The sequence below is a fragment of the Salvelinus fontinalis genome, chromosome 6 (assembly GCF_029448725.1).
Source record: "Salvelinus fontinalis isolate EN_2023a chromosome 6, ASM2944872v1, whole genome shotgun sequence".
Classification (NCBI taxonomy): domain Eukaryota; kingdom Metazoa; phylum Chordata; class Actinopteri; order Salmoniformes; family Salmonidae; genus Salvelinus; species Salvelinus fontinalis.
The window spans coordinates 1671815-1699725 of NC_074670.1; the positions used below are offsets into that span (position 1 = coordinate 1671815).

The window sequence follows — 27911 nt, forward strand, 5'->3', positions numbered from 1 at the left end:
CTCTCCCTCTCCCCTCTCTCTCTCTGCTCCCTCTCCCCTCTCTCCCTCTCTTCCCTTCTCTCTCCCTCTCCTCTCTCCATCTCTCCCCTTCTCGATCCCTCTCTCCTCTCTCCATCTCTTCCCTTCTCTATCCTCTCTCCCTCTCCCCTCTCCTCTCCACCATGTGTGCCACAGGGTCCACATCCATCCTCATCACAAAGCAAATTACAAATCACCAGCCTCCCAGATTCATCACAGGGCGCTAGGTAAGCATCCAGCCAGCCAACGCTTATTGTTATGCAGCAATTACAGAATGTAGATTCTATTTAAATGAGGATGAAACAAAGTAATTGTCCAGACACTCATGACTGAGTGGATTCTAATATCATTCAGCTCTAAATTCATAGACAGCCAATCACATGGTACCCTGTCTGGTGCTTGTCTGCCATTCCTCCCCTCCCCCCCTCTCTCTTCTCTCTCCCGATTCCCCAACCCTCTCTCTTCTCTCTCCCCCACCCTCTCTCTTCTCTCTTCTCCTCCCCCCCTCTCTCTTCTCTCTCTTCTCTCTCTCCTCACCCCACCCCTCTTCTCTCTCCTCAACTCTCCCCCACCCCTCTTCTCTCTCTCTCCCCCACCCTCTCTCTTCTCTCTCTCCTCACCCCACCCCTCTTCTCTCTCCTCAACTCTCCCCCACCCCTCTTCTCTCTCTCTCTCTTCTCTCTCCTCCACACTCTCTCTTTTCTCTCTCCTCACCCCACCTCTCTTCTCTCTCCTCTCCCCCACCCCTCTTATATCTCTCTCCCCCACCCTCTCTCACCCCTCTCCTCTACCTCTCTCTCTCTCTCTGCTAACCTCCTCTCTACCCCCCATTCAACCCTCTCTCTCTCCCCCTCCACCCTGTCTGTGCTGCCCGGGATGAACAGCAGGCCCCGAGCCAAGTGGAGCAGAGAGGAACACAATAACCACACTGTTTTCTGTCCTCACCACAGCAGCCTGCTGTATCATCATTTGTATTCTGGAAGTGTTTCTGGTCATAATAGTTCACCACAGTAGACTGATCCATGGGGCGGCAGGTAGCCTAGTGGTTAGAGTGTAGGGGCGGCAGGTAGCCTAGTGGTTAGAGTGTAGGGACGGCAGGTAGCCTAGTGGTTAGAGTGTAGGGGCGGCAGGTAGCCTAGTGGTTAGAGTGTAGGGACGGCAGGTAGCCTAGTGGTTAGAGTGTAGGGGCGGCAGGTAGCCTAGTGGTTAGAGTGTAGGGACGGCAGGTAGCCTAGTGGTTAGAGTGTAGGGGCGGCAGGTAGCCTAGTGGTTAGAGTGTAGGGACGGCAGGTAGCCTAGTGGTTAGAGTGTAGGGGGGGCAGGTAGCCTAGAGGTTAGAGTGTAGGGACGGCAGGTAGCCTAGTGGTTAGAGTGTAGGGACGGCAGGTAGCCTAGTGGTTAGAGTGTAGGGGCGGCAGGTAGCCTAGTGGTTAGAGTGTAGGGACGGCAGGTAGCCTAGTGGTTAGAGTGTAGGGACGGCAGGTAGCCTAGTGGTTAGAGTGTAGGGGCGGCAGGTAGCCTAGTGGTTAGAGTGTAGGGACGGCAGGTAGCCTAGTGGTTAGAGTGTAGGGGCGGCAGGTAGCCTAGTGGTTAGAGTGTAGGGACGGCAGGTAGCCTAGTGGTTAGAGTGTAGGGGCGGCAGGTAGCCTAGTGGTTAGAGTGTAGGGACGGCAGGTAGCCTAGTGGTTAGAGTGTAGGGGCGGCAGGTAGCCTAGTGGTTAGAGTGTAGGGGCGGCAGGTAGCCTAGTGGTTAGAGTGGAGGGACGGCAGGTAGCCTAGTGGTTAGAGTGTAGGGACGGCAGGTAGCCTAGTGGTTAGAGTGTAGGGACGGCAGGTAGCCTAGTGGTTAGAGTGTAGGGGCGGCAGGTAGCCTAGTGGTTAGAGTGTAGGGGCGGCAGGTAGCCTAGTGGTTAGAGTGTAGGGACGGCAGGTAGCCTAGTGGTTAGAGTGTTGGGACTGCAGGTAGCCTAGTGGTTAGAGTGTAGGGGCGGCAGGTAGCCTAGTGGTTAGAGTGTAGAGGAGGCAGGTAGCCTAGTGGTTAGAGTGTAGGGACGGCAGGTAGCCTAGTGGTTAGAGTGTAGGGACGGCAGGTAGCCTAGTGGTTAGAGTGGAGGGGCGGCAGGTAGCCTAGCGGTTAGAGTGTAGGGGCGGCAGGTAGCCTAGTGGTTAGAGTGTAGGGGCGGCAGGTAGCCTAGTGGTTAGAGTGGAGGGACGGCAGGTAGCCTAGTGGTTAGAGTGTAGGGACGGCAGGTAGTCTAGTGGTTAGAGTGTAGGGGCGGCAGGTAGCCTAGTGGTTAGAGTGGAGGGGCGGCAGGTAGCCTAGTGGTTAGAGTGTAGGGACGGCAGGTAGCCTAGTGGTTAGAGCGTTGGGCCAGAAACCTAAAGGTTGCTAGATCGAATCCCTGAGCTGACAAGGTAGAAATCTGTCGTTCTGCCCCTGAACAAGGCAGTTAACCCACCGTTCCTAGGCCGTCATTATAAATAAGAATTTGTTCTGATTGTATTTCTGGTCATATTCACTACAGTACTAGCTAGATCTCCATTGGTCCTCTGGTCATATTCACTACAGTCCTAGCTAGATCTCCATTGGTCCTCTGGTCATATTCACTACAGTACTAGCTAGATCTCCATTGGTCCTCTGGTCATATTCACTACAGTCCTAGCTAGATCTCCATTGGTCCTCTGGTCATATTCACTACAGTACTAGCTAGATCTCCATTGGTCCTCTGGTCATATTCACTACAGTCCTAACTAGATCTTCATTGGTCCTCTGGTCATATTCACTACAGTACTAGATCTCCATTGGTCCTCTGGTTGTATTTCTGGCTCCTCCCCTACTGCCTCCACCACAGTATCTCCCCACCCAGGAGATCCATCTCTGCCATCTCTTTCCAGAGGCTCTCCCCTTCACTCCACTTCCATCCTCTTCCTTCCTCCTCTCCACCTCCCCTCCTTCTCTCTCCTCTCCCCTCCTCTCCACCTCCCCTCCTTCTCTCTCCTGTCCCCTCCTCGAGACATCCTCATATGTCTGTTACATCCTTCCTCCCTGTTACAGTTTCCCTGTTACAGGTCCCACCCACCCACCCACCCACCCACCCACCCACCCACCCACCCACCCACCCACCCACCCACCCACCCACCCACCCACCCACACACACACACACACACACACACACACACACACACACACACACACACACACACACACACACACACACACACACACACACACACACACACACACAGAGAGAGTCCCATTGCTACTCACTTCTCCAGAGCAGCAGCTACATCCTGAAGACCTTGAGGACTGATGTTGTTCTTATCCCAGATCACCGTCCTGGAGAGACAGATCAGAAGCATCTATCAATCACATATCAAACCATCCCTCTGTCTTGTATCTACAGTAACACACTTTAACACAGAGACAAACTCAGAGAGGCTTCAGAGCACATCTAAAATCAATTGCTCATAATACTCAAATATGTCATCATTCAAACCATCAACAGAGTGTCTGAGGCAGTCCTCTCCTCACCAAACCATCACCAGGGTGTCTGAGGCAGTCCTCTCCTCACCAAACCATCATCAGAGTGTCTGAGGCAGTCCTCTCCTCTCCAAACCATCACCAGGGTGTCTGAGGCAGTCCTCTCCTCACCAAACCATCATCAGAGTGTCTGAGGCAGTCCTCTCCTCTCCAAACCATCACCAGGGTGTCTGAGGCAGTCCTCTCCTCACCAAACCATCATCAGAGTGTCTGAGGCAGTCCTCTCCTCACCAAACCATCACCAGGGTGTCTGAGGCAGTCCTCTACTCTCCAAACCATCATCAGAGTGTCTGAGGCAGTTCTCTCCTCTCCAAACCATCACCAGAGTGTCTGAGGCAGTCCTCTCCTCACCAAACCATCATCAGAGTGTCTGAGGCAGTCCTCTCCTCTCCAAACCATCATCAGAGTGTCTGAGGCAGTCCTCTCCTCTCCAAACCATCATCAGAGTGTCTGAGGCAGTCCTCTCCTCTCCAAACCATCATCAGAGTGTCTGAAGCAGTCCTCTCCTCTCCAAACCATCATCAGAGTGTATGAGGCAGTCCTCTCCTCTCCAAACCATCATCAGAGTGTCTGAGGCAGTCCTCTCCTCTCCAAACCATCATCAGAGTATCTGAGGCAGTCCTCTCCTCTCCAAACCATCATCAGAGTGTCTGAGGCAGTCCTCTCCAAACCATCATCAGAGTGTCTGAGGCAGTCCTCTCCTCACCAAACCATCATCAGAGTATCTGAGGCAGTCCTCTACTCTCCAAACCATCATCAGAGTGTCTGAGGCAGTCCTCTCCTCACCAAACCATCATCAGAGTGTCTGAGGCAGTCCTCTCCTCACCAAACCATCATCAGAGTGTCTGAGGCAGTCCTCTCCTCACCAAACCATCATCAGAGTGTCTGAGGCAGTCCTCTCCTCTCCAAACCATCATCAGAGTGTCTGAGGCAGTCCTCACCTTAGTTTACTGTTGATCTGCAGGGCCTTGGCCAGCATCTTAGCCCCCATGTCTCCCATGGCGTTCCCACTGATATCCACCCTGGTCAGACTGGTGTTGCTGCCCAGAGCATTCAGCACAATGGTCAGGTCTGTCTTCAGCTTAGAGTCAGCCAGGGACAGAGACGTCAGGGGCTGCAAGGGGACAAGGGATACTCAATCATTTATTCATTCATTCAATAAATCATATAGCCCTATTTACATCAGCTGTTACCAGAAAGTGCTTTTACAGTAACCTCAGCCTAAACCCTAACACTTTTACAGTAACCCAGCCAAACTCTAACCCTTTTACAGTAACCTCAGCCTAAACCCTAACCCTTTTACAGTAAACTCAGCCTAAACCCTAACACTTATACAGTAACCTCAGCCTAAACCCTAACAGTTTTACAGTAACCTCAGCCTAAACCCTAACAGTTTTACAGTAACCTCAGCCTAAACCCTAACAGTTTTACAGTAACCTCAGCCTAAACCCTAACAGTTTTACAGTAACCCAGCCTAAACCCTAACAGTTTTACAGTGACCTCAGCCTAAATCCTAACAGTTTTACAGTAACCTCAGCCTAAACCCTAACAGTTTTACAGTAACCTCAACCTAAACCCTAACAGTTTTACAGTAACCTCAGCCTAAACCCTAACAGTTTTACAGTAACCTCAGCCTAAACCCTAAAGAGCAAGCAGAAACAAAAGCACAGTGGCCAGGACAAACTAGAGAGGAACCAGGCTCAGAGGGGAGGCCCAAGAAGACTCAAGTCTCCACAATGCTAATCTATGTTCCCATGCGAGAAAAAAACCCCCAGTGAAAGTTATTTTTCCTGTTAGACTCTTTCTCTTTGATAGATGTCTTGACTTTGAGCTCAGAACAAAGTAATACGTAAGAAACATTCTTCACTTCAAAAAGCAACTACATTATTGGCCCGAATGTCATACCTTTTTACAGCTTGGCAGCTCAAGTTTTCCTCTCTATAACTTTGATCTCATTAAACTAAGTCCACAGACACAGCAGGGATATCAATTAACATAGGATCATTTTTTGCCTGACATTTCACATTTTTGGGGGATTTTCCTGGACATAATAAATGAAATGGGTGCCTCAGATATCCACATGCAAAGCCTCCAACTGGGATGAAATGCAGACAGATTTAGAGGAACAGCGTCGAGGTCCAAGCTAACGTCAAGCCTTTAAAAACATCCCATCACATCCCAGCTCTGCTCAGCAGGGAGCTGCATGTAGATTGACTAGATTGGAAACCATTTTGACTGACTACTAAAAGACCTTGACCAGAGAGATTATAGACACAGTTCAAACAGCTAACTGAGGGATAGCTTAGTATCCAGCTGGGTTGGTAGAGGGGGAGACGAGGGGAGACGGGGGAGACCAGGGGAGACGGAGGAGGGGGAGACGCGGGGGGAGAGACAAGGGGAGACGGGGGAGGGTGAGACGGGGGAGACGAGGGAGGGGGAGACGAGGGGAGACGGGGGAGGGGGAGAGTGAGACGGGGGAGACGGGGGGAGACGGGGGAGAGTGAGACGAGGGGAGACCAGGGGAGACAGGGGAGGGGGAGACGAGGGGGGAGAGACGAGGGGAGACGGGGGAGGGTGAGACGGGGGAGACGAGGGAGGGGGAGACGGGGGAGACGAGGGAGGGGGAGACGGGGGAGACGAGGGAGGGGGAGACGATGGGAGACGGAGACGAGGGAGGGGGAGACGAGGGGGGGGAACAGGGGAGGGTGAGACGGGGGAGGGTGAGACGAGGGGAGACGGGGGAGGGGGAGAGTGAGACGGGGGAGACGAGGGGAGACGGGGAGAGTGAGACGAGGGGAGACCAGGGGAGACGGGGGAGGGGGAGACGAGGGGGGAGAGACGAGGGGAGACGGGGGAGGGTGAGACGGGGGAGGGTGAGACGAGGGGAGACGGGGGAGGGGAGGAGTGAGACGGGGGAGACGAGGGAGGGGGAGACGATGGGAGACGGGGGAGTGTGAGACGGGGGAGACGAGGGAGGGGGAGACGATGGGGAGACGGGGGAGGGGGAGACGAGGGGGGGAGACAGGGGAGGGTGAGACGGGGGAGGGTGAGACGAGGGGAGACGGGGGAGGGGAGGAGTGAGACGGGGGAGACGAGGGAGGGGGAGACGATGGGAGACGGGGGAGTGTGAGACGGGGGAGACGAGGGAGGGGGAGACGATGGGAGACGGGGGAGGGGGAGACGAGGGAGGGGGAGACGAGGGGGGGGGGCAGGGGAGGGTGAGACGGGGGAGGGTGAGACGAGGGGAGACGGGGGAGGGGGAGAGTGAGACGGGGGAGACGAGGGGAGACGGGGGAGAGTGAGACGAGGGGAGACGGGGGTGGGGAAGACGAGGGGAGACGGGGGGGGGCTAAGACGAGGGGAGACGGGGGGGGGAGACGAGGGGGGGGAGAGGGGAGACGGGGGGGAAGACGAGGGGAGACGAGGGAGGGGAAGCTGAGGGGAGACGGGGGGGAGATGGGGGGGGGGCGAGGGGAGACGGGGGGGAAGACGAGGGGAGACGAGGGGGGCGAGGGGAGACGGGGGGAGACGAGGGGAGACGGGGGGGGGGCGAGGGGAGACGGGGGGGAGACGGGGGCGAGGGGGGGGAGACGGGGGCGAGGGGAGACGGGGGGGAAGACGAGGGGAGACGAGGGGGGCGAGGGGAGACGGGGGGGAAGAAGAGGGGAGACGGGGGGGGCTAAGACGAGGGGAGACAGGGGGGGGAGACGAGGGGGGGGAGAGGGGAGACGGGGGGGAAGACGAGGGGAGACGGGGGGGGCGAGGGGAGACGGGGGGGAAGACGAGGGGAGACGAGGGGGGCGAGGGGAGACGGGGGGGAGACGAGGGGAGAGACGAGGGGAGACGGGGGGGGGGGGGCGAGGGGAGACGGGGGGGGGGGCGAGGGGGGCGAGGGGAGACGGGGGGGGGAAGACGAGGGGAGACGGGGGGGGGGGGGGGGGGGGGAGGGGGGGAGGGTGAGACGAGGGGAGACGGGGGAGGGTGAGACGAGAGGAGACGGGGGAGGGGGAAGCAAGCGGGAGCAGACATCAAAAGCTGTGTTATGCTGACTGTTCTGACTACTACTGACTCTGTTCTGTCTGGTTCAGAGATAAACTACTGACTCTGTTCTGTCTGGTTCAGAGATAAACTACTGACTCTGTTCTGTCTGGTTCAGAGATAAACTACTGACTCTGTTCTGTCTGGTTCAGAGATAAACTACTGACTCTGTTCTGTCTGGTTCAGAGATAAACTACTGACTCTGTTCTGTCTGGTTCAGAGATAAACTACTGACCCTGTTCTGTCTGGTTCAGAGATAAACTATTGACTCTGTTCTGTCTGGTTCAGAGATAAACTACTGACTCTGTTCTGGTTCAGAGATAAACTACTGACTGTTCTGGTTCAGAGATAAACTACTGACCCTGTTCTGTCTGGTTCAGAGATAAACTACTGACTCTGTTCTGTCTGGTTCAGAGATAAACTACTGACTCTGTTCTGTCTGGTTCAGAGATAAACTACTGACTCTGTTCTGTCTGGTTCAGAGATAAACTACTGACTCTGTTCTGGTTCAGAGATAAACTACTGACTCTGTTCTGTCTGGTTCAGAGACAAACTACTGACTCTGTTCTGTCTGGTTCAGAGATAAACTACTGACTCTGTTCTGGTTCAGAGATAAACTACTGACTCTGTTCTGGTTCAGAGATAAACTACTGACTCTGTTCTGGTTCAGAGATAAACTACTGACTCTGTTCTGTCTGGTTCAGAGATAAACTACTGACTCTGTTCTGTCTGGTTCAGAGATAAACTACTGACTCTGTTCTGGTTCAGAGATAAACTACTGACCCTGTTCTGTCTGGTTCAGAGATAAACTACTGACCCTGTTCTGGTTCAGAGATAAACTACTGACCCTGTTCTGTCTGGTTCAGAGATAAACTACTGCCCCTATTCTGTCTGGTTCAGAGATAAACTACTGACTCTGTTCTGTTCTGGTTCAGAGATAAACTACTGACTCTGTTCTGTCTGGTTCAGAGATAAACTACTGACTCTGTTCTGTCTGGTTCAGAGATAAACTACTGACTCTGTTCTGTCTGGTTCAGAGATAAACTACTGACTCTGTTCTGTCTGGTTCAGAGATAAACTACTGACCCTGTTCTGTCTGGTTCAGAGATAAACTACTGACTCTGTTCTGTCTGGTTCAGAGATAAACTACTGACTCTGTTCTGTCTGGTTCAGAGATAAACTACTGACTCTGTTCTGTCTGGTTCAGAGATAAACTACTGACTCTGTTCTGTCTGGTTCAGAGATAAACTACTGACTCTGTTCTGTCTGGTTCAGAGATAAACTACTGACTCTGTTCTGGTTCAGAGATAAACTACTGACTCTGTTCTGTCTGGTTCAGAGATAAACTACTGACTCTGTTCTGTCTGGTTCAGAGATAAACTACTGACTCTGTTCTGGTTCAGAGATAAACTACTGACCCTGTTCTGTCTGGTTCAGAGATAAACTACTGACTCTGTTCTGTCTGGATCAGAGATAAACTACTGACTCTGTTCTGGTTCAGAGATAAACTACTGACCCTGTTCTGTCTGGTTCAGAGATAAACTACTGACCCTGTTCTGTCTGGTTCAGAGATAAACTACTGACTCTGTTCTGTCTGGTTCAGAGATAAACTACTGACTCTGTTCTGTCTGGTTCAGAGATAAACTACTGACTCTGTTCTGTCTGGTTCAGAGATAAACTACTGACCTTGTTCTGGTTGAGAGATAAACTACTGACTCTGTTCTGTCTGGTTCAGAGATAAACTACTGACTCTGTTCTGTCTGGTTCAGAGATAAACTACTGCCCCTATTCTGTCTGGTTCAGAGATAAACTACTGACCCTGTTCTTTCTGGTTCAGAGATAAACTACTTATTATTTCATGACATCTTTGGTCTGGTTCAAATCCAGGCCTCCAGACTACTGCTGCAGTATAATGTACACTCCCCTGTGTACAGTGTGTATTTGGACAGTAGACTACTACTCCCCTGTGTACAGTGTGTATTTGGACAGTAGACTACTACTCCCCTATGTACAGAGTGTATTTGGACAGTAGACTACTACTCCCCTATGTACAGTGTGTTTTTGGACAGTAGACTACTACTCCCCTACGTACAGTGTGTATTTGGACAGTAGACTACTACTCCCCTATGTACAGTGTGTTTTTGGACAGTAGACTACTACTCCCCTACGTACAGTGTGTATTTGGACAGTAGACTACTACTCCCCTATGTACAGAGTGTATTTGGACAGTAGACTACTACTCCCCTACGTACAGAGTGTATTTGGACAGTAGACTACTACTCCCCTACGTACAGTGTGTATTTGGACAGTAGACTACTACTCCCCTACACACAGAGTGTATTTGGACAGTAGACTACTACTCCCCTACGTACAGTGTGTATTTGGACAGTAGACTACTACTCCCCTACACACAGAGTGTATTTGGACAGTAGACTACTACTCCCCTACGTACAGTGTGTATTTGGACAGTAGACTACTACTCCCCTACGTACAGTGTGTATTTGGACAGTAGACTACTACTCCCCTACGTACAGAGTGTATTTGGTGACGCTAAAACGTTACATTTGGCTTTATATTCCAGAATTTGGTGATTTGAGATTAAATGTTTTATTTGAGGTCGACAGTATAGAATGTCACATTATATCTTTGGGTATTTTCATACATATCTGTTTTACCGTTTAGAAATCAATGCAATTAAATAAGTATTTGGACAAATTTTATTATAGTGTATAACATTTTGGCAAAAGTTTAGTGTTTGGTCCCATATTTCTAGCACACAATGACAACATCAAGCTTGTGACTCTACAAACTATTTGGATGCATTTTGTAGTTTGTTTTTGTCCGTGTTCCAGGTGAATGGAATGAAGCGGAGTCAGGCGCAGGGCACGGGTACGAGTAAAGCCACGATCTTTACTCAATCCCAACAATAATCCAACAAGGATAAACATAAACAATCCAGAACACGTACACGGAACCACTTGACAAACACAATCACTCACAAAACAACAGGGGAAGCCAGAGGGTTAGATAAGGAACATGATTATGGGAATTGAAACCAGGTGTGTACAATGAAGACAAAACAAAATGAAACATGGATCGGTGGTGACTAGAAAGCCGGTGACGTCGACCGCTGAACGCCGCCCGAACAAGGAGAGGGACCAACTTCGGCGGAAGTCGTGACAGTTTTGGTTGTGTTTCAGATTATTTTCAGAAATTAATGGTAAAACATGTATTGTGTCATTTTGGAGTCCCTTTTATTGTAAATAAGAATAGAATATGTTTCTGAACACTTAAACATAAATGCTTTAAAAAAAACATGTAACCTTTATTTAACTAGGCAAGTAAGTTATGAACAAATTCTTATTTACAATGACGGCCTACCCCGGCCAAACCCGGATGACACTGGGCCAAGTGTGCGCCGCCCTATGGGACTCCCAAGTTGTGATACAGCCTGGATTCGAACCAGTGACACCTCTACCACTGAGATGCAGTGCCTTAGACCGCTGAGCCAATCGGGAGCCATTTACATTACATTTACATTTAAGTCATTTAGCAGACGCTCTTATCCAGAGCGACGTACAAGTACATACATTCATACTTTTTTTTTTTTTTTTGTACTGGACCCCGTGGGAATCGAACCCACAACCCTGGCGTTGCAAGCGCCATGCTCTACCAACTGAGCTACACGGGAGCCCCTATCCAATAGATGTGGATACTACCACGATCGTGGATAATCATGGTAGCGTCAGGTCTCTCATTCAGAAGACAGTGTGTGGGAGCAGAGGCATCTTTGAATTAGTTCTGTGTAAAATCATATTTAATCAGTGGAGGCTCCTCAGAGGAGGAAGGGGAGGACAATCCTCCTCACTGAATTTCATAAAAATGTAAATAGTGAAACGTTAAAAAAAGTTATCCTTTGTAGATGAAACTATACTAAATATAATCACGATTAAAACACTGTTTTGCAATGCATGTCTACAGTAGCCTGAGCAGCACTCTGTAGGGTAGCACCATGGTGACAGCTAGCTTCTGTCCTCCTCTGGGTACATTGACTTCAATACAAAACCTAGGAGGCTCATGGTTCTCACCGCCTTCCATAGACTTCCATAGCAATTATGACAACTTCCGGAGGATGTTCTCCAACCTATCAGAGCTCTTGCAACATGAACTGAAATATTTTTCACCCAATCAAAGGATCAGAGATTGAATCTAGTACTGAAAGCATAAGCTACAGCTAGTTAGCACTGCAGTGCATTAAATGTGGTGAGTAGTTGACTCAAAGAGAAAGACAATAGTTGAACAGTTTTGAACAAACGTAATTTCTTCCAAACTTAATTTTTTCCAAAATTAAGGAGAAGCAAGAGAGCGAGTGAGAGAGATAGCTCGGTATATTTCATAGTATATTTTTTTCACTTCAACTTACTTAGCTAGCGACTGCAGCTAGCTAGATTAGCCTACTCAAACACCCAGCTCAAACATAGAGGGATGCTATGTTAGCTAGCTGGCTATGGTTATCCAACACTGGAACTCTTCCAAGTCAAGGTAAGCTTTTGGTTTTATTAATATATTGCCACCGGGACTCGCCGGTGTAACTGCTAAACTGCTTGCTGCTGACTGTACACTGTACTGCATGATTGTAGCGGGTTTACTAACGCGTTAGTTCGAGTACTTCTAGCCAACTATGATGTACAATAATGTATGCTGTGTGTAGCGGTTAGCGGCCATGATGTGAAGGTTTAGCTTGGAAAGTTTTCTTTTGTCTGGTCACAGAGAGCTGATGTGTTGTGCACTGAAGTCCACAACTGAAGGGAAAAGTTTAGAAGAGGAGAGCGTGTAGATAGATGTAAGAAGGAATTATATATACAGCGAGCTGCTTGTATGTGGCTGCTATGAAAGCGAACTGAGTTTGCGTGTGATCTGTGGTGTATTCATTGCGTTGAAAAACGTTCCTCGAACGGAAGCAAATAAAACGGGGATAAACATACATGAATTTGTCCAATAGAAACTCTTGTTTGCAACTGTTGGACTAATGACTACACCCTAGATCAGCTAGATGTAGGCAAGAGTGTTGAAGGCGGAATGTGTCACCTTGATTACTCAAATTTCTCTCAACCTGTGCACCTACGTTGTAAACCTTCATTCATAGAATAGGTTGTAGCAACCTCATGATGGGTATAGGGAAAATCAGAGTATTAGGTAGTAGCCTAAACTTAACGATGTTACATTGAACTGGGTGAATGGAATATGAATGAGAGTCATCCAATATGCTGTAATAGAAATAAGGCCATGTTAAAATAAATAAATTATCCTCCCTAATCTCAAACGGCACCAACCGCCACTGTAATACATGTACCTTTTTTCTTGTATATTTTATCCCATAAATCAGGGTTCGTACAGACAGTGGCAAATCAAATTCAAGTACTTTCAAACACTAATATTTATTTTCAAGAACCGATAGGTCGCAGTTGTAAATGAGAACTTGTTCTCAACTAGCCTACCTGGTTAAATAAAGGTGAACTATAAATATTTTTTATTTTAAATGGTTCATATTATGTCATTGCTTCTAGTCGCCACCAGATGGCAGTATACCACCACGACCTCATGAGAGAAAAAAAAACGAACTTAGTATTCATCACTACCTTACAAGTTCTACTCAATAATACTTTGTTTCACTACTTACCTACTACATACACGAGTGGTAAGTCAGGCCTGAGGATGTTGTAATTTGAGTAGTGATGAGCAGATTTGTAATTCGAGTAGTGATGAGCAGAGTTGTAATTCGAGTAGTGATGAGCAAAGTTGAGATTTGAGTAGTGATGAGCAGAGTTGAGATTTGAGTAGTGATGAGCAGAGTTGAGATTTGAGTAGTGATGAGCAGAGTTGTAATTTGAGTAGTGATGAGCAGAGTTGTAATTTGAGTAGTGATGAGCAGAATTGTAATTTGAGTAGTGATGAGCAGAGTTGAGATTTGAGTAGTGATGAGCAGAGTTGTAATTTGAGTAGTGATGAGCAGAGTTGTAATTTGAGTAGTGATGAGCAGAGTTGTAATGTGAGTAGTGATGAGCAGAGTTGTAATTTGAGTAGTGATGAGCAGAGTTGTAATACGAGTAGTGATGAGCAGAGTTGTAATACGAGTAGTGATGAGCAGAGTTGTAATTTGAGTAGAGATGAGCAGAGTTGTAATGTGAGTAGTGATGAGCAGAGTTGTAATTTGAGTAGTGATGAGCAGAGTTGTAATACGAGTAGTGATGAGCAGAGTTGTAATATGAGTAGTGATGAGCAGAGTTGTAATTTGAGTAGTGATGAGCAGAGTTGTAATACGAGTAGTGATGAGCAGAGTTGTAATGTGAGTAGTGATGAGCAGAGTTTTGGGACATGTCTACTAGTGAACACACATGTCCTATTCACATTACTACACAATTCCAGCGTAATGACTGTGTTTTTATTGGGCATTTGGGAATCTATTACTTAATAGCAACAAAAAAGCATCTTGCTTCCGACTGGCAGCTTTAGTGTCGCCGGTCGGGAGAACGGGCACCAGAACGAGGAGCACGGAATATCGTGGGCGCCCCATAAATGAGGCGATTGGCCAAAAAAAACTCTGGAGGTTGTTGCCCGTTTTGGCGGGCCCCTAATAAGTCAGTTCTATACCTGCCTGGCTGAGTGGCAGTGTGGGTGGAATGAGTGAGCTCGCCTGGCAACCACAGCGCCAAACACATGAGGAAATATAACTTGGTAGTCTGCCTGGAAATATATTCGCAAGACCAATCCATTTTTCTAATATTTTTCATAAACATATTTGGTCATTATCTGTTCTCTTCTCATATTAATTCAAAGAACTTTTCAAGAACCAACTTGAGAAAATGTCTGACTTTCAAGCTAATCCAGTACTTGAATTTCAGAGTGCTAAATTCTAGTACTTTTAAGCACCTCACGCACCTTGTGAGAACCCTGATAAATGGATCAAATTGAGGGGGCACTTCAATGTCCCCTTCCAGACCGGCCCATGTTCCCACACAGAGACGTGTTGGGGCTGGAAGGGGACAACTCTGAGGAGGTAAGCTACACTCAGTAGGGTCTAGGGATCAACATTCCCACCCTACACTCTTAGAGAAAAGGGTTCCAAAAGGGTTATTCGGCTGTCCCCATAGGAGAACCCTTTTTGGTTCCAGGTAGAACTCTTTTAAGTTCCAGGTAGAACTCTTTTGGGTTCTGTGTAGAACCCTCTGTGGAAAGGGTTCTACCTGGAACCAAAAATAGTTATTTAAAGGGTTCTCCAATAGGGACAGCTGAAGAACCCTTTTAGGTTCTAGATAGCACCTTTTTTTTTTAAAGAGTGTATGGGCCCTGGTCAAAAGTAGTGCACTATAAAGGGAATAGGGATTTGGGATGCAACCAAAAAACAAGACATTTCCTGTCTATCTCTATGGTTCTATCTGTGTAGGCACACAGAATACTACGATTATGTAACAGTCATTGAAATTAAACTCATTGATGTCTACCTCTCTAAAAGAAGAACCCGCCCTCCACCAACATGTCATTGTATGTGTTGTGTTTGGGTGTCATAGTCTAAACAAGGCCTGTAATGAACTACAGACGGTTGTTGCTGAACGTAGAAAGACAAGTAGAAATCCTCCCCATTGAGATTCACTGTGTTGTCTTTCCTCTCCTATTTCCTCTCCTGTTTCCTCTCCTGTTTCCTCTCGCCTCACTGGAGACAGACTGTTTCTTTCTGTTTCTCCTCCTCATAATGTCTGGCACTGCGATCTGTTTCTCCTCCTCATACTGTCTGGCACTGGGATCTGTTTCTCCTCCTCATACTGTCTGGCACTGGGATCTGTTTCTCCTCCTCATACTGTCTGGCACTGGGATCTGTTTCTCCTCCTCAAACTGTCTGGCACTGGGATCTGTTTCTCCTCCTCATACTGTCTGGCACTGGGATCTGTTTCTCCTCCTCATACTGTCTGGCACTGGGATCTGTTTCTCTTCCTCATACTGTCTGGCACTGGGATCTGTTTCTCCTCCTCATACTGTCTGACACTGGGATCTGTTTCTCTTCCTCATACTGTCTGGCACTGGGATCTGTTTCTCCTCCTCATACTGTCTGGCACTGGGATCTGTTTCTCCTCCTCATACTGTCTGGCACTGGGATCTGTTTCTCCTCCTCATAATGTCTGGCACTGGGATCTGTTTCTCCTCCTCATACTGTCTGGCACTGGGATCTGTTTCTCTTCCTCATACTGTCTGGCACTGGGATCTGTTTCTCCTCCTCATACTGTCTGGCACTGTGATCTGTTTCTCCTCCTCATACTGTCTGGCACTGGGATCTGTTTCTCTTCCTCATACTGTCTGGCACTGGGATCTGTTTCTCCTCCTCATACTGTCTGACACTGGGATCTGTTTCTCTTCCTCATACTGTCTGGCACTGGGATCTGTTTCTCCTCCTCATACTGTCTGGCACTGGGATCTGTTTCTCCTCCTCATACTGTCTGGCACTGGGATCTGTTTCTCCTCCTCATAATGTCTGGCACTGGGATCTGTTTCTCCTCCTCATACTGTCTGGCACTGGGATCTGTTTCTCCTCCTCATACTGTCTGGCACTGGGATCTGTTTCTCCTCCTCATACTGTCTGGCACTGGGATCTGTTTCTCTTCCTCATACTGTCTGGCACTGGAATCTGTTTCTCTTCCTCATACTGTCTGGCACGGCGATCTGTTTCTCCTCCTCATACTGTCTGGCACTGGGATCTGTTTCTCCTCCTCATACTGTCTGGCACTGGGATCTGTTTCTCCTCCTCATATTGTCTGGCACTGGGATCTGTTTCTCCTCCTCATACTGTCTGGCACTGGAATCTGTTTCTCCTCATACTGTCTGGCACTGGGATCTGTTTCTCCTCCTCATACTGTCTGGCACTGGGATCTGTTTCTTCTCCTCATACTGTCTGGCATGGCGATCTGTTTCTCCTCCTCATACTGTCTGGCACTGGGATCTGTTTCTCTTCCTCATACTGTCTGGCACTGGGATCTGTTTCTCTTCCTCATACTGTCTGGCACTGGGATCTGTTTCTCCTCCTCATAATGTCTGGCACTGGGATCTTTCTCCTCCTCATACTGTCTGGCACTGGGATCTGTTTCTCCTCCTCAAACTGTCTGGCACTGGGATCTGTTTCTCCTCCTCATAATGTCTGGCACTGTGATCTGTTTCTCCTCCTCATACTGTCTGGCACTGGGATCTGTTTCTCCTCCTCATAATGTATGGCACTGGGATCTGTTTCTCCTCCTCATACTGTCTGGCACTGTGATCTGTTTCTCCTCCTCATACTGTCTGACACTGGGATCTGTTTCTCTTCCTCATACTGTCTGGCACTGGGATCTGTTTCTCCTCCTCATACTGTCTGGCACTGGGATCTGTTTCTCTTCCTCATACTGTCTGGCACTGGGATCTGTTTCTCTTCCTCATACTGTCTGGCACTGGGATCTGTTTCTCCTCCTCATACTGTCTGGCACTGGGATCTGTTTCTCTTCCTCATACTGTCTGGCACTGGAATCTGTTTCTCTTCCTCATACTGTCTGGCATGGCGATCTGTTTCTCCTCCTCATACTGTCTGGCACTGGGATCTGTTTCTCCTCCTCATACTGTCTGGCACTGGGATCTGTTTCTCCTCCTCATACTGTCTGGCACTGGGATCTGTTTCTCCTCCTCATACTGTCTGGCACTGGAATCTGTTTCTCCTCATACTGTCTGGCACTGGGATCTGTTTCTCCTCCTCATACTGTCTGGCACTGGGATCTGTTTCTCCTCCTCATACTGTCTGGCATGGCGATCTGTTTCTCCTCCTCATACTGTCTGGCACTGGGATCTGTTTCTCTTCCTCATACTGTCTGGCACTGGGATCTGTTTCTCTTCCTCATACTGTCTGGCACTGGGATCTGTTTCTCCTCCTCATAATGTCTGGCACTGGGATCTGTTTCTCCTCCTCATACTGTCTGGCACTGGGATCTGTTTCTCCTCCTCAAACTGTCTGGCACTGGGATCTGTTTCTCCTCCTCATAATGTCTGGCACTGTGATCTGTTTCTCCTCCTCATACTGTCTGGCACTGGGATCTGTTTCTCCTCCTCATAATGTATGGCACTGGGATCTGTTTCTCCTCCTCATACTGTCTGACACTGTGATCTGTTTCTCCTCCTCATACTGTCTGACACTGGGATCTGTTTCTCTTCCTCATACTGTCTGGCACTGGGATCTGTTTCTCCTCCTCATACTGTCTGGCACTGGGATCTGTTTCTCTTCCTCATACTGTCTGGCACTGGGATCTGTTTCTCTTCCTCATACTGTCTGGCACTGGGATCTGTTTCTCTTCCTCATACTGTCTGGCACGGCGATCTGTTTCTCCTCCTCATACTGTCTGGCACTGGGAGACAGAGAGGAGATAATATCAGAGAGATATCACACACCCTAAACCATCTCAGCCCAGTCTGCCAAGAAGCCAAGCCAGATGTCTCTATGTGGACCTGTGCCCTGACATGTCATGCAGTAATATACATTCAGAGTGGTTACATCCCTCACTCTGCCCTCCACAGCATTCAGAGTGGTTACATCCCTCACTCTGCCCTCCACAGCATTCAGAGAGGTTACATCCCTCACTCTGCCCTCCACATCATTCAGAGAGGTTACATCCCTCACTCTGCCCTCCAAAGCATTCAGAGAGGTTACATCCCTCACTCTGCCCTCCACAGCATTCAGAGCGGTTACATCCCTCACTCTGCCCTCCACAGCATTCAGAGTGGTTACATCCCTCACTCAGCCCTCCACAGCATTCAGAGTGGTTACATCCCTCACTCTGCCCTCCACAGCATTCAGAGAGGTTACATCCCTCACTCTGCCCTCCACAGCATTCAGAGTGGTTAATCCCTCACTCTGCTCTCCACAGCATTCAGAGAGGTTACATCCCTCACTCTGCCCTCCACAGCATTCAGAGTGGTTACATCCCTCACTCTTCCCTCCACAGCATTCAGAGCGGTTACATCCCTCACTCTGCCCTCCAAAGAATTCAGAGTGGTTACATCCCTCACTCTGCCCTCCAAAGCATTCAGAATGGTTACATCCCTCACTCTGCCCTCCAAAGCATTCAGAATGGTTACATCCCTCACTCTGCCCTCCAAAGCATTCAGAGTGGTTACATCCCTCACTCTGCCCTCCAAAGCATTCAGAGTGGTTAAATCCCTCACTCTGCCCTCCACAGCATTCAGAATGGTTAAATCCCTCACTCTGCCCTCCAAAGCATTCAGAATGGTTACATCCCTCACTCTTCCCTCCACAGCAGATCTGTTTCTCCTCCTCATACTGTCTGGCACTGGAATCTGTTTCTCCTCATACTGTCTGGCACTGGGATCTGTTTCTCCTCCTCATACTGTCTGGCACTGGGATCTGTTTCTTCTCCTCATACTGTCTGGCATGGCGATCTGTTTCTCCTCCTCATACTGTCTGGCACTGGGATCTGTTTCTCTTCCTCATACTGTCTGGCACTGGGATCTGTTTCTCTTCCTCATACTGTCTGGCACTGGGATCTGTTTCTCCTCCTCATACTGTCTGGCACTGGGATCTGTTTCTCTTCCTCATACTGTCTGGCACTGGGATCTGTTTCTCTTCCTCATACTGTCTGGCACTGGGATCTGTTTCTCCTCCTCATAATGTCTGGCACTGGGATCTTTCTCCTCCTCATACTGTCTGGCACTGGGATCTGTTTCTCCTCCTCAAACTGTCTGGCACTGGGATCTGTTTCTCCTCCTCATAATGTCTGGCACTGTGATCTGTTTCTCCTCCTCATACTGTCTGGCACTGGGATCTGTTTCTCCTCCTCATAATGTATGGCACTGGGATCTGTTTCTCCTCCTCATACTGTCTGGCACTGTGATCTGTTTCTCCTCCTCATACTGTCTGACACTGGGATCTGTTTCTCTTCCTCATACTGTCTGGCACTGGGATCTGTTTCTCCTCCTCATACTGTCTGGCACTGGGATCTGTTTCTCTTCCTCATACTGTCTGGCACTGGGATCTGTTTCTCTTCCTCATACTGTCTGGCACTGGGATCTGTTTCTCCTCCTCATACTGTCTGGCACTGGGATCTGTTTCTCTTCCTCATACTGTCTGGCACTGGAATCTGTTTCTCTTCCTCATACTGTCTGGCACGGCGATCTGTTTCTCCTCCTCATACTGTCTGGCACTGGGATCTGTTTCTCCTCCTCATACTGTCTGGCACTGGGATCTGTTTCTCCTCCTCATACTGTCTGGCACTGGGATCTGTTTCTCCTCCTCATACTGTCTGGCACTGGAATCTGTTTCTCCTCATACTGTCTGGCACTGGGATCTGTTTCTCCTCCTCATACTGTCTGGCACTGGGATCTGTTTCTCCTCCTCATACTGTCTGGCATGGCGATCTGTTTCTCCTCCTCATACTGTCTGGCACTGGGATCTGTTTCTCTTCCTCATACTGTCTGGCACTGGGATCTGTTTCTCTTCCTCATACTGTCTGGCACTGGGATCTGTTTCTCCTCCTCATAATGTCTGGCACTGGGATCTGTTTCTCCTCCTCATACTGTCTGGCACTGGGATCTGTTTCTCCTCCTCAAACTGTCTGGCACTGGGATCTGTTTCTCCTCCTCATAATGTCTGGCACTGTGATCTGTTTCTCCTCCTCATACTGTCTGGCACTGGGATCTGTTTCTCCTCCTCATAATGTATGGCACTGGGATCTGTTTCTCCTCCTCATACTGTCTGACACTGTGATCTGTTTCTCCTCCTCATACTGTCTGACACTGGGATCTGTTTCTCTTCCTCATACTGTCTGGCACTGGGATCTGTTTCTCCTCCTCATACTGTCTGGCACTGGGATCTGTTTCTCTTCCTCATACTGTCTGGCACTGGGATCTGTTTCTCTTCCTCATACTGTCTGGCACTGGGATCTGTTTCTCTTCCTCATACTGTCTGGCACGGCGATCTGTTTCTCCTCCTCATACTGTCTGGCACTGGGAGACAGAGAGGAGATAATATCAGAGAGATATCACACACCCTAAACCATCTCAGCCCAGTCTGCCAAGAAGCCAAGCCAGATGTCTCTATGTGGACCTGTGCCCTGACATGTCATGCAGTAATATACATTCAGAGTGGTTACATCCCTCACTCTGCCCTCCACAGCATTCAGAGTGGTTACATCCCTCACTCTGCCCTCCACAGCATTCAGAGAGGTTACATCCCTCACTCTGCCCTCCACATCATTCAGAGAGGTTACATCCCTCACTCTGCCCTCCAAAGCATTCAGAGAGGTTACATCCCTCACTCTGCCCTCCACAGCATTCAGAGCGGTTACATCCCTCACTCTGCCCTCCACAGCATTCAGAGTGGTTACATCCCTCACTCAGCCCTCCACAGCATTCAGAGTGGTTACATCCCTCACTCTGCCCTCCACAGCATTCAGAGAGGTTACATCCCTCACTCTGCCCTCCACAGCATTCAGAGTGGTTAATCCCTCACTCTGCTCTCCACAGCATTCAGAGAGGTTACATCCCTCACTCTGCCCTCCACAGCATTCAGAGTGGTTACATCCCTCACTCTTCCCTCCACAGCATTCAGAGCGGTTACATCCCTCACTCTGCCCTCCAAAGAATTCAGAGTGGTTACATCCCTCACTCTGCCCTCCAAAGCATTCAGAATGGTTACATCCCTCACTCTGCCCTCCAAAGCATTCAGAATGGTTACATCCCTCACTCTGCCCTCCAAAGCATTCAGAGTGGTTACATCCCTCACTCTGCCCTCCAAAGCATTCAGAGTGGTTAAATCCCTCACTCTGCCCTCCACAGCATTCAGAATGGTTAAATCCCTCACTCTGCCCTCCACAGCATTCAGAATGGTTACATCCCTCACTCTTCCCTCCACAGCAGATCTGTTTCTCCTCCTCATACTGTCTGGCACTGGAATCTGTTTCTCCTCATACTGTCTGGCACTGGGATCTGTTTCTCCTCCTCATACTGTCTGGCACTGGGATCTGTTTCTTCTCCTCATACTGTCTGGCATGGCGATCTGTTTCTCCTCCTCATACTGTCTGGCACTGGGATCTGTTTCTCTTCCTCATACTGTCTGGCACTGGGATCTGTTTCTCTTCCTCATACTGTCTGGCACTGGGATCTGTTTCTCCTCCTCATAATGTCTGGCACTGGGATCTTTCTCCTCCTCATACTGTCTGGCACTGGGATCTGTTTCTCCTCCTCAAACTGTCTGGCACTGGGATCTGTTTCTCCTCCTCATAATGTCTGGCACTGTGATCTGTTTCTCCTCCTCATACTGTCTGGCACTGGGATCTGTTTCTCCTCCTCATAATGTATGGCACTGGGATCTGTTTCTCCTCCTCATACTGTCTGGCACTGTGATCTGTTTCTCCTCCTCATACTGTCTGACACTGGGATCTGTTTCTCTTCCTCATACTGTCTGGCACTGGGATCTGTTTCTCCTCCTCATACTGTCTGGCACTGGGATCTGTTTCTCTTCCTCATACTGTCTGGCACTGGGATCTGTTTCTCTTCCTCATACTGTCTGGCACTGGGATCTGTTTCTCCTCCTCATACTGTCTGGCACTGGGATCTGTTTCTCTTCCTCATACTGTCTGGCACTGGAATCTGTTTCTCTTCCTCATACTGTCTGGCACGGCGATCTGTTTCTCCTCCTCATACTGTCTGGCACTGGGATCTGTTTCTCCTCCTCATACTGTCTGGCACTGGGATCTGTTTCTCCTCCTCATACTGTCTGGCACTGGGATCTGTTTCTCCTCCTCATACTGTCTGGCACTGGAATCTGTTTCTCCTCATACTGTCTGGCACTGGGATCTGTTTCTCCTCCTCATACTGTCTGGCACTGGGATCTGTTTCTCCTCCTCATACTGTCTGGCATGGCGATCTGTTTCTCCTCCTCATACTGTCTGGCACTGGGATCTGTTTCTCTTCCTCATACTGTCTGGCACTGGGATCTGTTTCTCTTCCTCATACTGTCTGGCACTGGGATCTGTTTCTCCTCCTCATAATGTCTGGCACTGGGATCTGTTTCTCCTCCTCATACTGTCTGGCACTGGGATCTGTTTCTCCTCCTCAAACTGTCTGGCACTGGGATCTGTTTCTCCTCCTCATAATGTCTGGCACTGTGATCTGTTTCTCCTCCTCATACTGTCTGGCACTGGGATCTGTTTCTCCTCCTCATAATGTATGGCACTGGGATCTGTTTCTCCTCCTCATACTGTCTGACACTGTGATCTGTTTCTCCTCCTCATACTGTCTGACACTGGGATCTGTTTCTCTTCCTCATACTGTCTGGCACTGGGATCTGTTTCTCCTCCTCATACTGTCTGGCACTGGGATCTGTTTCTCTTCCTCATACTGTCTGGCACTGGGATCTGTTTCTCTTCCTCATACTGTCTGGCACTGGGATCTGTTTCTCTTCCTCATACTGTCTGGCACGGCGATCTGTTTCTCCTCCTCATACTGTCTGGCACTGGGAGACAGAGAGGAGATAATATCAGAGAGATATCACACACCCTAAACCATCTCAGCCCAGTCTGCCAAGAAGCCAAGCCAGATGTCTCTATGTGGACCTGTGCCCTGACATGTCATGCAGTAATATACATTCAGAGTGGTTACATCCCTCACTCTGCCCTCCACAGCATTCAGAGTGGTTACATCCCTCACTCTGCCCTCCACAGCATTCAGAGAGGTTACATCCCTCACTCTGCCCTCCACATCATTCAGAGAGGTTACATCCCTCACTCTGCCCTCCAAAGCATTCAGAGAGGTTACATCCCTCACTCTGCCCTCCACAGCATTCAGAGCGGTTACATCCCTCACTCTGCCCTCCACAGCATTCAGAGTGGTTACATCCCTCACTCAGCCCTCCACAGCATTCAGAGTGGTTACATCCCTCACTCTGCCCTCCACAGCATTCAGAGAGGTTACATCCCTCACTCTGCCCTCCACAGCATTCAGAGTGGTTAATCCCTCACTCTGCTCTCCACAGCATTCAGAGAGGTTACATCCCTCACTCTGCCCTCCACAGCATTCAGAGTGGTTACATCCCTCACTCTTCCCTCCACAGCATTCAGAGCGGTTACATCCCTCACTCTGCCCTCCAAAGAATTCAGAGTGGTTACATCCCTCACTCTGCCCTCCAAAGCATTCAGAATGGTTACATCCCTCACTCTGCCCTCCAAAGCATTCAGAATGGTTACATCCCTCACTCTGCCCTCCAAAGCATTCAGAGTGGTTACATCCCTCACTCTGCCCTCCAAAGCATTCAGAGTGGTTAAATCCCTCACTCTGCCCTCCACAGCATTCAGAATGGTTAAATCCCTCACTCTGCCCTCCACAGCATTCAGAATGGTTACATCCCTCACTCTTCCCTCCACAGCATTCATAGCGGTTACATCCCTCACTCTGCCCTCCAAAGAATTCAGAGTGGTTACATCCCTCACTCTGCCCTCCGCAGCATTCAGAATGGTTACATCCCTCACTCTGCCCTCCACAGCATTCAGAGTGGTTACATCCCTCACTCTGCCCTCCAAAGCATTCAGCATGGTTACATCCCTCACTCTGCCCTCCAAAGCATTCAGAGTGGTTACATCCCTCACTCTGCCCTCCAGAGCATTCAGAGTGGTTACATCCCTCACTCTGCCCTCCACAGCATTCAGAGTGGTTACATTCCTCACTCTGCCCTCCAGAGCATTCAGAGCGGTTACATCCCTCACTCTGCCTTCCACAGCATTCAGAGAGGTTACATCCCTCACTCTGCCCTCCACATCATTCAGAGAGGTTACATCCCTCACTCTGCCCTCCACAGCATTCAGAGTGGTTACATCCCTCACTCTGCTCTCCAAAGCATTCAGAGTGGTTACATCCCTCACTCTGCCCTCCACAGCATTCAGAGTGGTTACATCCCTCACTCTGCCCTCCACAGCATTCAGAGCGGTTACATCCCTCACTCTGCCCTCCACAGCATTCAGAGTTACATCCCTCACTCTTCCTTCCACAGCATTCAGAGTGGTTACATCCCTCACTCTGCCCTCCACAACATTCAGAGTGGTTACATCCCTCACTCTGCCCTCCACAGCATTCAGAGCGGTTACATCCCTCCACCACTACCAACCCCCTCTCCCTCCACCCCAGACACAGTGATTCTACCCCACCACCACCACCACCACCACCACCACTACCAACCACCACCACTACCAACCACCACCACTACCACTACCAACCCCCTCTCCCTCCACCCCAGACACAGTGACTCAGCAGAGATCCAGAATAACACCATCCCCTGTAGGGAGGGCAGCCCAGGCTGAGGGAGGGATGACAGGGATAATACCCAGAGGAAGGCTGGGATTTACTGTAATATGTACATAAATGATCCAGAGAATGATGAAACATGCTGCCAAGTATTTATTAAACCTTTATTTAAAGGCCCAGCGCAGTTAAAAATGTGATTTTCATGTGTTTTATATTTCCACACTATGATGTTGGAATAACACTGTGAAATTGTGAAAATTATGATTATGCCCTTTTTAATGTAAGAGCTGTTTGAACAGTTTTGGCCTGCCTGGTGACATCACCAGTTAATAGACCAATAAGAAAGAGCGTTCCAAACCTCTCTGCCAATAACAGCTAGATTTCACTTTACCCCGCCCCACTCAGACAGTCCAGCAAAATTCTTGCTTGAGAAATTGCTCTTTGCTAAGAAGCTATTTCTGTTTCTTTTCGACTATTTTAATTGAAAACAAGCACAATAAGGTACACATTTCTTACCCAGAAATGATTTGAAATGTAGATTTAAAAAACAGCTGTATTGGACCTTTAACCATGTTGCTCTCGTTGAGATAAAAAACGTATTTTTCAAGAGAGACCTGGACCAAGACAGCAGCAGCAACACATCCGTTTCAGACAGTAATACGTGCAGGTGTGTGACCTCGCAGGTGTGTGACCTCGCAGGAGTGTGACCTCGCAGGTGTGTGACCTCGCAGGTGTGTGACCTCGCAGGTGTGTGACCTCGCAGGTGTGTGACCTCGCAGGTGTGTGACCTCGCAGGTGTGTGACCTCGCAGGTGAATGAAGTGTTTAAAACCACCTTGGTTGACTAGGAAAGACACAAAGGGTTTCTCTGATCATGACACTCAACTCATACGGATGGAAAACTCACCGATTCCTCTTCCTGAATCATATGAACCAGGTTGTCCAAGACAGGGGCCAGATTTCTGAGAAAGAGAACCGGAAATGAGGTTTATATAGATTAAAACAATGACAATATGGCGTTACAATGGTGTGTAACCGTATGTGTGTACGTTAAGGGATGTGTTGTGTGTTTGTTAAGGGATGTGTTGTGTGTTTGTTAAGGGATGTGTTGTGTGTTAAGTGTATGGGATGTGTTGTGTGTTTGTTAAGGGATGTGGTGTGTGTTTGTTAAGGGATGTGGTGTGTGTTTGTTAAGGGATGAGTTGTGTGTTAAGTGTATGGGATGTGTTGTGTGAATGCTTCCATCTCCAGCCAGACAGTAAGGATATTGGTCCTCCCCCAGTCCTGACCCAGCCCCCCCCCCCAGTCCTGACCCAGCCCCCCCCCAGTCCTGACCCAGCCCCCCCAGTCCTGACCCAGCCCCCCCCCCAGTCCTGACCCAGCCCTCCCCCAGTCCTGACCCAGCCCCCCCAGTCCTGACCCCGCCCCCCCAGTCCTGACCCCGCCCCCCCAGTCGTACTTGGACTTGATGTTGGTGAAGTTCTTCCCCAGTGAGAGGTGTCGGATGGATCGGTTCTTGGCCAGCCACACCAGCAGAGTGGACAGGTCAGAGTCCAGACCTGGAGGAAACACAAACCAATCATCTAAAAAGGCATTCTGGGAGCCAAAGCAGTAAGACACCTGATTCAACCAATCAGCTGATCACAGTCTTTAAATAAATCATTATATTAGTCGAGTCAGCTGCACTACTGGGTTTGTTGGGCTGGAGAAAAAGCCTACAACCAGCCACCAACACAACCCTTTATACCCAGCCACCCACACAACCCTTTATACCCAGCCACCCACACAACCCTTTATACCCAGCCACCCACACAACCCTTTACACCCAGCCACCCACACGACCCTTTATACCCAGCCACCCACCCACACGACCCTTTATACCCAGCCACCCACCCACACGACCCTTTATACCCAGCCACCCACCCACACGACCCTTTATACCCAGCCACCCACCCACACGACCCTTTACACCCAGCCACCCACCCACACGACCCTTTACACCCAGCCACCCACCCACACGACCCTTTACACCCAGCCACCCACCCACACGACCCTTTACACCCAGCCACCCACACGACCCTTTACACCCAGCCACCCACACGACCCTTTACACCCAGCCACCCACACGACCCTTTACACCCAGCCACCCACACGACCCTTTACACCCAGCCACCCACACGACCCTTTACACCCAGCCACCCACACGACCCTTTACACCCAGCCACCCACACGACCCTTTACACCCAGCCACCCACACGACCCTTTACACCCAGCCACCCACACAACCCTTTACACCCAGCCACCCACACAACCCTTTACACCCAGCCACCCACACAACCCTTTACAACCAGCCACCCACACAACCCTTAATACCCAGCCACCCACACAACCCTTAATACCCAGCCACCCACACAACCCTTTATACCCAGCCACCCACACAACCCTTTAAACCCAGCCACCCACACAACCCTTTATACCCAACCACCCACACAACCCTTTACACCCAGCCACCCACACAACCCTTTACACCCAGCCACCCACACGACCCTTTATACCCAGCCACCCACACGACCCTTTATACCCAGCCACCCACACGACCGTTTACACCCAGCCACCCACACGACCCTTTACACCCAGCCACCCACGCGACCCTTTATACCCAGCCACCCACGCGACCCTTTATACCCAGCCACCCACACAACCCTCTATACCCAGCCACTCACACAACCCTTTATACCCAGCCACCCACCCAACCCTTTACACCCAGCCACCCACACAACCCTTTATACCCAGCCACTCACACAACCCTTTATACCCAGCCACCCACACAACCCTTTACACCCAGCCACCCACACAACCCTTTATATCCAGCCACCCACACAACCCTTTATACCCAGAAACACAACCCTTTATACCCAGCCACCCACACAACCCTTTATACCCAGCCACCCACACAACCCTTTATACCCAGCCACCCACACAACCCTTTGGACATCCCT

General features: G+C 49.5%; 1 protein-coding gene across 1 annotated transcript in view; it reads right to left on the minus strand.

Annotated features, from left to right (window-relative positions):
- Positions 1–27911, minus strand: part of LOC129856752 (F-actin-uncapping protein LRRC16A-like) — a 150510-nt gene that overhangs the window by 42336 nt on the left and 80263 nt on the right. Inside the window, exons 19-22 of the mRNA XM_055924474.1 lie at positions 26372–26471; positions 25820–25874; positions 4501–4673; positions 3287–3355 (exon numbers count right to left, since the gene is read on the minus strand). Coding sequence (XP_055780449.1) covers positions 3287–3355; positions 4501–4673; positions 25820–25874; positions 26372–26471 — 397 coding nt within the window. The remainder of the gene's footprint in view (positions 1–3286; positions 3356–4500; positions 4674–25819; positions 25875–26371; positions 26472–27911) is intronic.